The 11,026-nt window shown below is 32.0% G+C and overlaps 1 protein-coding gene across 6 annotated transcripts in view; it reads right to left on the bottom strand.

The window, feature by feature from the left end:
- Positions 1-562: 562 nt before the first annotated feature.
- ZNF451 (zinc finger protein 451) overlaps positions 563-11,026 on the bottom strand; it is a 114,692-nt gene continuing 104,228 nt past the window's right edge. For 5 of the 6 annotated variants that reach the window (XM_051997187.1, XM_051997190.1, XM_051997188.1 and 2 more), the window contains 3 exons: positions 10,259-10,336; positions 3,356-3,392; positions 563-1,116 (listed from right to left, as the gene is read on the bottom strand). In XM_051997187.1, the coding sequence (XP_051853147.1) occupies positions 1,047-1,116; positions 3,356-3,392; positions 10,259-10,336 (185 nt within the window). In that variant the 3' untranslated portion in view covers positions 563-1,046. The remainder of the gene's footprint in view (positions 1,117-3,355; positions 3,393-10,258; positions 10,337-11,026) is intronic. The other variant, XM_051997189.1, reaches the window with a different exon arrangement.

Genomic DNA, 11,026 nt, shown 5'->3' with positions numbered 1-11,026 from the left:
TTCCAATATCCACAAAGGGGTCTCAAAACTTTAAAAATTAAAATCTGACTTATAGTTATAGAGAGAATATTATAGCTTATTCTATTATTAAACTTGGAATGAGGAAGATTTACACATATAAATCTCAAGCTAGGATCACATAGAATATTGCAGAAAAATATTCCAGGAAATAACATTTATAAAAAATAAGGACTCCAAACTGTTTAGAATAAAATCTATTTAAATATTTTAACAATACCTTTTTTTTTTTTTTTTTTGCTAAGGCAATTGGGGTTAAGTGACTTGACTTGCCCAGGGTCACACAGCTGGGAAGAGTTAAGTTGTCTGAGATCAAATTTGAACTCAGGTCCTCCTGACTTCAGAGCTGGAGCTCTATCCACTGTGCTGCCTCAACAATACCCTTTTAAAACAAAAGAGCATACACATTGATAGCATGCTTTGTAAAATAAATGAAAAAAGGATTCTTAAATCATTTCCTTAACAAAAATAAATTTGCCTTTTTTATATATCAGTAATGAGTTACCTGAAGGCATGGATATAAATTCGTGTGCAACACAAGGGACAAAGCAATAAACATGATTTTATTATCTCTCCAACCATTAAGAACATTTTAAAAAGACATCAGAAAGATATTACGAGATCACACTCTCAATGCTACATGGGCTTTAGGAAAATTAGATTGGAGTAGTTTATAAAAAAACAAAGGGCCAAAATAAGATCCATGATTCAAAGTCAAAAAAGATTACTAAGGAGAATACAAAACCAGAGAGAACAGCTTTACTTTAACTATATACAATCATATGGCTAATTGAGAGATTATATCAACTGTATTAGAAGATGGCAATTCAGATTTATATTAAACATTTATTTTCTTCCTTCTGTACATTTATAAATCCACATTAGTACAACATAAAATAAATGACATTAGCTTTCAAGTTTAACAAGTAAATATATAAGCTTGTTTCCAAATATATCTTTGCTATTATAGTTTTTGACTTGAGTAGAATTCAAGATTCTACTACTGTGAGCACCTTCAATGACAGCTGTTATTGTGCAGGAAACTCTTCATCTACACCTCTTCCAGACTCCTTTTCAGAATTTCCTGCAATTCCACATCTGTATAAAAAGATCAGAATTGCAAAGTTAGAGGCTAGAAAGAAATAGATCTGCTTTTTGTCAGTATAAGTCAGCAGGATGACGATTATGCTTTCAGTATCACAGTGTACAACAAATCTTGTTCATCCTTGCAAGCAGGGGAAAAAATAAGTGGGATAGGTAGAAAGGGTGAGAGGGGAGGGAAAGGGTATATAAGAGCCTGAGGAGAAATAATATAGCATTTTATTAATCATGATATTCACATGGCATTTTGAAATATGCTAATTTAGAGATCATAAATTCATATAAATTCATGATGAATTAAACTACTGCATTTTAGAGACAGTTATTTTCTTCTTCATTTGGGGGTACTTTAGATCTAGGGATATGTGTAAAGCCAACCTGGCAAGTTCTTATTTAGATATGTAGTAGTGTTTTCACAGATACATAGGTGCCTCAGCATTTAATTGATACTAATACAAAGGAAGCAGGATAAAATCAATGACTTCAATTAGAATGAAGGAATTGTGCAAGGTCCTAGATATGTAATTCAAATTCTGTAGAAAAGACTGCTGAACTGGCCCCTTTAAAGAAGATGATACCTTTTTTGGAGGGTAGTAGAAAGAACAATGGATAGAATATCAGGAGTCCTAGATCCCAGGCTCTGTCACTAACTTTGGCAAGTTATTACCTCTCGCTGAGCCTCAAGTTTCTTTCACCGTTAAAACAAGAAGATATGGCTAAATTTATCTTTTAAGGCTTTTTAAAGTATAAAAAATTTATACAGGTGAAAAATTTCTCCTGAAAATATGGCATTGACATCCTTCATTAAGGTCCTTCTCCAGTACCTCAATCATGGCACAAAGGTGACTCAGGGTTCTCAAAAGCTTTGCCAGTATAGCACAATCTCTGGCATATATCTTGCGAAGCTGAAAAGGCAATGGACTGTGTTTTTGTTGGCCAAGAAAGACTAATTTCAGAAATGTTCATCACCATGAGGTTGGTCACCAGGTGATGAATTTTATTGGCCAGAGCAACTCATGAAGACCATCCAGAGGCCCGAAAGCGTTGCCATCAGTGTTGGTGAAGGGTAAATACACACCAAAGAAGCCAGCCACAAAACTTTGAAGTCAAAAAAGCACATGGTTAATTGCAGAAAAGGCAGACAAGGAACACATATATGCATATATATGCTTTCAAGCTGCAATCCTGCAATAAAGTAAGTAAAACTGTATCTGATACCGGCAATGCGCTCTTCTAGTATGGCTGGGCCAGTGATACTTGGCCCAGGTTGGAGCCGGTGGAAACTGCTGTACCAGGAAGCCTAGCACTCCTCCTGCTACCAATGATCCCTTCCGGGAAGCAGGGTGGAGGGGTGAAATGGCCACTGGCTGAGCTAAACCAGCACACCTGGAAGTCCTGTGCAAAGAGCCAGCAACTAAGTGATTCGCTGCTATAATTATCAAACAAAAACCATCAATTTAAGAAAATGATAAACTTGGCAAACAATGTCATTACCACTGGTACTTAATAATTTTATGCTCTAGTCATGTCAAATGACCTATTCAAATATAACAGAATGGAATATAATGTATCTTTTGGGAGGTCATCATGGATCTGATAAAAGATCATAAGAGAGGATAACCCTTAAATTTTTTTTAAAATTGTTAATACATATATCTAAGGAACTGTCCATATCAGCTGATCCTACAGTATTAGGTAAGAATTATTTTTCACCTTATTACATTAAAAGATGACAATCATGATGACAGTTGATTGAGTAGCACTACAGAATATACTTTTTTGCGCTTGTCTTTTCTATATATTTTTAGTTCTGTCTGACTTAAAGATACAAATTTTCAAGATGATTAACTTGTATTATTTTTGTAAACTATTATCAATAAACAGTGAAGCTATTTTGTCTATATAAATGGTGAAGCTATTTCGTTAATGTGGGGATCAATCTTACTATATCTTGGAACCATTAGCACTGTTAAATAAACATTAAATAAATACATGTGCAAAATAATCATGACTTCCTGCTATTATAGTGAGGATGATAAATGCATATAAATACAATCCAATGTAATATAACTCAAGGACAGTTTATGGAGATATTGTGCAAATTCCAGTAGTACCAAATTTTTTTTTGGTAAATTTAATAGCCAACCACCAAGAACAGTCGATAAAAAAAATGAATTAAATAATTTGAAATATGTTAAATGAATGACCAAACCCACATAAAAATCCCAAGTTTTACCTGGCCATTTGATTCTGTATTTCACAGCTAAAGAGAACTTGAGTAAATGAGAAAAAACAATTAGCACATTCATAAATTAGGGTAATGTCAATTCAATTCATTTCAATTCCATAAAAACAGAAAAACAACAAAAAACCACAATAAGCACCTACAATAGTACCTACAATATTATGTATGGTGTGTGTGTGTGCGCGCGTATGTGTATATGTGTGTGTGTTTATATATAAAGTAGATGTAACTCAGTCTCTGCTCTCAAGGAGCTTACACTGTGTTTAAGAAGAAGGAATATAAATATATGAAATGTTTAAATTACAATACAAAAAATGAGCAGTAAATGAAATATTTAAATTACAATATAAAAAATAAGCAGTCCTTCCCAAACATACATGACTTCCTGCTATGCTTTTTCCTTCAGAATTTCACTGCTTTTGGTCAAAGGCAATATTAGAAGACAAATAGCAAAGAACAAATACAATACGAAAATAGTAAAATAAATTATAAAAGATCAAAACTAAACAAAATCAGGATTTTTGAACATAGTTGTTTAGTAATATTTTTAAGTTGACAAATGTGCTTCACATCAAAATATCCTATTGTGTTATCTAATAAAGCTTTAAGGTACTTCAGTACCTAAAAAAAAAAGGAAACGTATGAGTGGACGTTTGTTACAAATATGACCAATAAAATTTTGGCATGGTACTATAAATAAATGGAATAATAAAAGGTAATATGAAATGTCCTCTAGCTCAGTGGTTCCAGACACAAATTATATGATATGGGTGGGGGATAAGGTGATAATAGACATTTTTTAGAAATAAATATTTATAGGAGCAATTAGAAAGTAGGAAAAGTAAGAATGATTCATTTAACATAAAGTGATCTGTTTGAATCAATCACTTTAATTATGCCATTATTTCTATTCAAATAAGCAGTTCATTGAACATGGTATTTTGACTGACCATCAAACAAATATGTCATTTCAAAAATAAAATGTTCATATAGAATGCTCTCATTTCAAGAGATTCCAGGAAAGAAAAAGTATCTTAACTCAAGAGCAAAATGATGAGTCAGGACTAGGACATGTGTCTCTTGACAAATAACACTTTTTTGGGGGGAACTAGAACTGAGATTACATTGGTATGAATGTATTCCCTTCTTACCAAAGAAGACTAGCAATTGTTATGCAATTTTCAGATATAGAGCTGCGGGGGCACTAAAAGATTAAAGGACTTGCTTTTATAAAGTTCTCCATAGCCATGACATATATATTAGAAGTAAAACTTGAACCCAGAATTTCCAATTTGCCTTTCTATCCACTCACCACAGCTTTTCCTCCAGGTACAATTTCTATTTTATTATATAACTTGAAATCAAAAAATATCATCCTGCCTAAGAACCTGTAGCATGATGATTTAGATTTCCCTTGAGGGACAAACTGTCAAGACTACAAGGATTAATTTTCATTAAGTATTTCACAGAATCACAAATTCTGAGTTAGCTGGTAACCAAAAGCTATCAAATCCAATCTATCAGTATAAGCAACTTCCTTTAAAATCTTGACATTTCCATTTGAAACTTTCTAATGGGGGCAGGGGATAGGAAAGAGTTGGAAGAGTGGGGAGTGGGGTCAAACTAATACCTTCACAAGGCAGCCCGTTCCATTCTTAGAAAACTAATTTTTAGGAAATGATATCTAAGTTTTGAAATTTTTTCCCTAATTTGTACCCATTGCTGTTCCTAGTTCTGTCCCATAGTCCATAGCAAAAAGTTTAATCCCTTTTTCAAATATTTAAAGATAATCCTATTCCTTCTAAGTCTTCTCTGTGTTACATCATCGACCCATTTCCTTCAATCAGTTCTTTAGGACCACTCCAAACCTTTTCACTGGCTGCCTCTTTGGATCTGACTTAGATGTGAGCTAAAGAACAACAAAATGAAAATACTGCCTCCGTTATTCTTGTTACTGCCTCTACTGATGCAGTCTAAAATCACACTAGCTTTTTCAAAACTGTATCCCACTTATGTTTATTTATAAGGAGCTTATATAGTCTAAAAAGTCAGATCATTCAAACAAACCATATTCTATCAATAGCACTCTCAAGTGCTTTATAAATTAGCAGGATATTACATACATTCCCTGTTAATTCTGAACAACAAAGGACCAAGGAAAAGAGATTTTAATCCCTTCAATAGATACCTCCCTATTTATAATTAACTGATTTTTCACACTATGCTGCTGCTTCCTTCTCCCACCATATTCTTCAAGTCCTTCCCCTTTTTCTTTCTAGATTCCTAGATACGTAAATTTTTGTGTCATTTCCCAACTATTTCCAAATGTTCCCCTTTCTGCAACCCTTTTATGAGCTGTCTATCTTCCTCCTCCCTTAGAAGGTAAGCTACTTGAGGGGAAGATATTACTATCTTGTTGTCTTGTAGACACTCTCTAGTTATGATTCTAGCCAAATCACTTAATCCATTTAACTCAGTTTCTTCTCTGTAAAATGATGATAACAGCATCTCCTTGATGGTTGTTGAAAAGATCAAGTGAGATAATATTACTAAAATGCTTAACACACTTTCTGGCACAAAGTAAAGCTACATATAAATATAAATGCTTATTCCTTTCCTCTCAATTTATTCTATGGGTCTGATGATTCCACTAAACCGACTTATCTGTACTATCATTTTTGTCTATCTGTCCTCTTATCCACAATGATTGCAGGAGAGTGATTGTGAAATGTTTAGCTTGAAATCTAAATAAATCTTATAGCACTGAATAATTTGTGTAAGTATCATAAAGTTAATCTGGAAAATTCTGTTCTTGATAAAGCCATGTTAGTTTTTGCTGATTTCATTTTAGACAACATATCCATGAACTGTAACTGAAAGAATTTTAATTTCAGCTCATATGAGAGAGCAGAGATATGTTAGGGAGAAGGTGGTTCCAAACTTGCATTCTATACATTGTCTTAGCTTTGCTATTTTTGTTCAAACAAGAAATTTAGGCCATTACTTTACTATGTGAGATCATTACAACACTGTTATCTACTAAAGCATTTATTATATTCCTGACACTGTTAAACACTGCAGATAGAAGACAGTCCCTGCCCTCAAGAAGCTTATATTGTAAGGGAGTAGGAAGATAGCTAAAAGGGTTGCAGAAAGGGGCCCATTTGGAAATGGTTGGGATATGATAAAATCTATGTAACATCAATATATCACACCAAGATATTGAAATGTCATTATCAGCAAATTACAATCTATCAAAAGTTGTTAGTCTCCCACTACAAACCATAAACTTTAATATTGGCTGTGTGATCTTAGGGTATGTCTTCAGTTAGCCTTTATGGGGTTGATGAAACCTGTAACACTAAGAGAATCATTTGTGAAAAAAGTATGTGTGCTATATTTTCTTTGGAAGTTGAGGATATCAACATTAACAAATTCTTCTTTGAAATAAGCACAAAAATGGGGCAGTGGATACAGCACCAGTCCTGAAGTCAGGAAGACCCAAGTTCAAATCTGGCTTCAGACATTTAACACTTCTCCTAGCTGTGTGACCCTGGGCAAGTTTTATTTAACCCCAATTGCCTTAGCCAAAAAAAAAAAAAAAAAAAAAAGAAGCACAAAAAGTAACATTAATGATAAGAAGTCAGAAAATGAAGGTGGCCTAAATGATCTCAAAAGCGCCTTACAATTCTAAATTCTATGAACTTGCTAACCAGAAATGTGCTTAGATTTTATTCAATATTTTAAAAAGAAATATTAAGCATGGGATCTTAACATTACTATACTTTAAAAGAGAACTTTAAATATAATTTTAACAAATCAAACCTACCCTTTGTGATAGTCATTAAAACACTAATAAGTCATCATAGCACAAAGATAAAAAAATTAATATGAATTATAAGCAAATCCAAAAGTGATTATGCATTTTAATAAATTTTAGTATAAAGTAAAATTTTTCTTCCTTTCTTGAGCTGAGATGTTGAATACTCTAAACAAACAGGAACCATTCAACATATTAAAAAGTGATTTTATTACCAACTTGAATAATCATTATTTTGGTGACTTTATAAAGTTTAATTTCTTTAAAATTATTTGAGAAACTTTATGAATATTGTTTATATAAAAATTATATAATCACATGCATTTTTCTTTAAAAAAATCAAGTCAGAGAAACATGTTTATCTCTTTTTTGGTTTTTTTTTGATTTGACAAGTTTCATGAAATTCAAATGGCTATTTGTTAAAAGTAGGCATTTTTTTTTTTGAATCATTGCATTTCAAAATATGCTCTCTTTCAAAAGTTAAAAGTCTAGAAATGTTTCAAAATACTTGTTTCTATACAAGTGAAAACTTTTTAATGCTAAAAATAATTTTAAATCCTCAAACTATAAGCCTGATGTGAATAAGGACATACTAAACACACATCATTATATAGAAGATGATTTCCTTGAATACTCTCCTGAGTTCAAATTCTACAAAATAGAGTAGCAGAGGAAGAATGGGAAAGCATACAGGATGTGGTTACTTTAAATAACCACCTGGCCCAGTCATTTTCAATGATATTAGACACAAAGTGACAAGTGATGAGAACTTGCTAAGTCTGACTTCTTGAATGTTTAATCATCTTCATTTTTTTTATTAGTCTCAACAGCTCTGTCAAATGCTTTTATTTGAACTTGAAAACTTGGCTCCATTGTTTTAATGAAACATTTGCCTGTTAAGTACTAACTTGGATTGACTTTATCTGATCATGCTAGAACAAAGAACTTAAAAAATAAACAAAAAATTGCTGTGCTTCAATCATTATTTAGATTATATTTAGATTTTTATTACCTTTATTACTACTTTAGGTTACAAATTCTTTAGCCAATTAAATCATTACAAAAGACATCAATAATAAAAGTTGAAGTCAAATTTCCTACTTCATTAAAGAAATTCTGCTGCTATTAATCAACCTCTCCATAGCACAAAACCTTAAGTTCTCAGTCATTGTAAAATATATGAGAACAAGATTACACAATAAGTTGTAACAGCTGTCTTTCTATACTTACATGTTTGGATGTGGGGTTACTTTTGTTTAGCTCTCCATTCCAAAAGCAACTATTGTCAATGTTGACTGGACCTACCTAATTGCTTCAATATAATAAAATTATGGCAAATTCTTCTTTCTGGCAAGTTCAAAATACCCTGAACATATAAGAATTAAAATGTATATGTATTATTTAACCTCTATCAGATTATCTGCTGTTTTGGGGATGGGTGAGGTGAGAGAGAGAGGGGAAAAAAATTTGAACAGTCTTAAAAACAAATGCTGAAAACTATACATGTAGTTGAAAAATAAAATACTATTGAAAACATTTTAAAATGTTCTAATGAGAAAAATGTTTATGTTCTTTAAAAACTATGCATAAATATAGTTATGGAGATGGAAAATAAGGAATAAGATTAACTATCTTAACAGTTAAGGGGATCATAAGGGACAGAAAGACCAACTTTGGAGCTGAGATTTTGATAGCATAGCGAACTCCTAAAGAGGAAAATACTCTGATCAATGTCTAATGTCAACGATTCTACAATTTATATTAGAAAGTTACAGGGGGGCAATGGGAATTAAAGTGACTTGCTCAAGGTCACAGTCAGAATGAATCAAAAGCAAGACTTGGTTCTCATGTCTTCCTGACTCCAAGGTTACCTTTCCAAAAACATTTAATGTTACTATAATAGGGATGATAATATTTACACTATTTACTGGAGGAAAGCACTTTGAAAATATTAAAGGGTTTTTTAAAAATATGAGTTATATTATTGTTGTTGTTACTCTTATATTTAATTATAATAATAAATATACTTAAAGGATCTTTGAACTTCATTTCCATAAGTGATTCCTTCACTAATGCAAACTGCAACACTGCCAAACACATTAATAGGAGGTTCAAAGTAGTAGTTGTAGCTAAAATAAATCACCTCATATACCAATTCTTTAGTGATTCTTCACCAAAATTAGCTAGAATAGTAACTGGATAACAATCTGTCATCAAACTTTACTCCAAGCTTCTCCAGCTTGATAGGAGTTTGGGTTGTGAGAGCATATCTTTTGAGAAATTCAGGGTTATTTCCATATCAATATAAAGAATTTGGTAGAGGAAAGTATCAAATAAAGTCTATTTTTACTTGTGTAAAAGTACATATCTGTCTAATATAAAACTTTTAAGGATAACAGTTCTTTATCACATGACTCAATTACTCTGAATTTTTCAGATGAAAATCTGAAAGTGGAGAAAGAAATGCTGTTTTAGAGATCTACAATTAAAGAAAAAAAAGAACTAATAAAAGATTTAAGTTAAAATCTTAGATTTGCCACCAATCTGCTGTGATATTCTAGAAAAGTTACTTTCTCTATGACTGTTTTCTCATCCACAGAAACAGGAATAATGCAAGTGCCTCAACTATATTTCATAGAGCTTTGTGACCAAAACCAAACAACCCCTACAACCAAAAAACAGGTAACATATTTCTCTGAAACTGTTTTATAATACACATAAGTGCAAATGTATATGGCATAGGAATTTGATATTATAAACTATTAGAAAAATCTCTGCCAAAATCCCAATCCATATATTTCTACTAGGATATTTATATTATTTTTTAAATGGAAGAAGACTACTTTTTGAGCAAAATGATTTTTGTATTTCATCATGAATCAAAGTTATACAAACAATGACAATCAAACAGCCCTTAAAGTTTTCGAACTATATCTGTAATACAAAGCGGCTTTATCATGTATTTTCTTTTCCTTAAAAACATCTGTGTATATTCTTGCAAGCCTACATGCTCCACAGAGCTGTGTTTTTATATCATTGGAATAAAAAAAGGGAAAACTCAACGATTACATTACCTTCTCTGGACTTGATTTCCTCCTCTTGTACAGTATTTTTTTTTGTTCTTGTTCGATCATTTTCACTACTGTCACTGTCTGTAAAGCAGCAATATGTCAATAAATATAGATAAAATAATTTTGCATTTCACTGCTGTTTTCAATGGCCTTCATTACCTCTAATTTATTACCATGTCAGAAATTTAGTAATTTTCCTCTTCAACCCCCACCTTACCCACACAAATATTTCAAAACTAATACAAAAGAAATCCGATTTTCGCTAAGAAATAACAGATTAACTCTATAAGCTTAGGTTTCTCAGAGTTAATGATACTCAAATCAAATGCAAACTTTATGCATTTCCTTTAAGATATATATCCTAAATTTAAACACAAGATCTTTTCTAATGACTTATTGTTTTGGGAGTTGATCCTTGTATCTGAAAATTTACACAGACTAAACAAAAGTTCTGGCTGACCTTGTCAAGCTAGAAAGTCTTTGAATAGAGGCCTAGTGATAAATTAATCCTATTAACCAAAGCTCATCCTGCCTAACTTTGAAAAGGCCTATCATCTACACTATGACATATTTAACTTGTATAGGACTGCTTGTCATCTGGTGGAAGGGGTGAAAGGAAGAAGGGGAAAAGTTGGAACAGAAGTGAGTGCAAGGAATAATGTTGTAAAAAAAATTACCCAGGCATGGGCTCTGTCAATAAAAAATTATAATTAAAAAAAAAAAAGAAAGAAAGAAAAAAAAGAAAAGGCCTATCATCAGAAAAATTGTCCA

The sequence above is a fragment of the Antechinus flavipes genome, chromosome 4 (assembly GCF_016432865.1).
Source record: "Antechinus flavipes isolate AdamAnt ecotype Samford, QLD, Australia chromosome 4, AdamAnt_v2, whole genome shotgun sequence".
Classification (NCBI taxonomy): Eukaryota; Metazoa; Chordata; class Mammalia; order Dasyuromorphia; family Dasyuridae; genus Antechinus; species Antechinus flavipes.
This window is presented reverse-complemented; position numbering and strand designations above follow the sequence as displayed.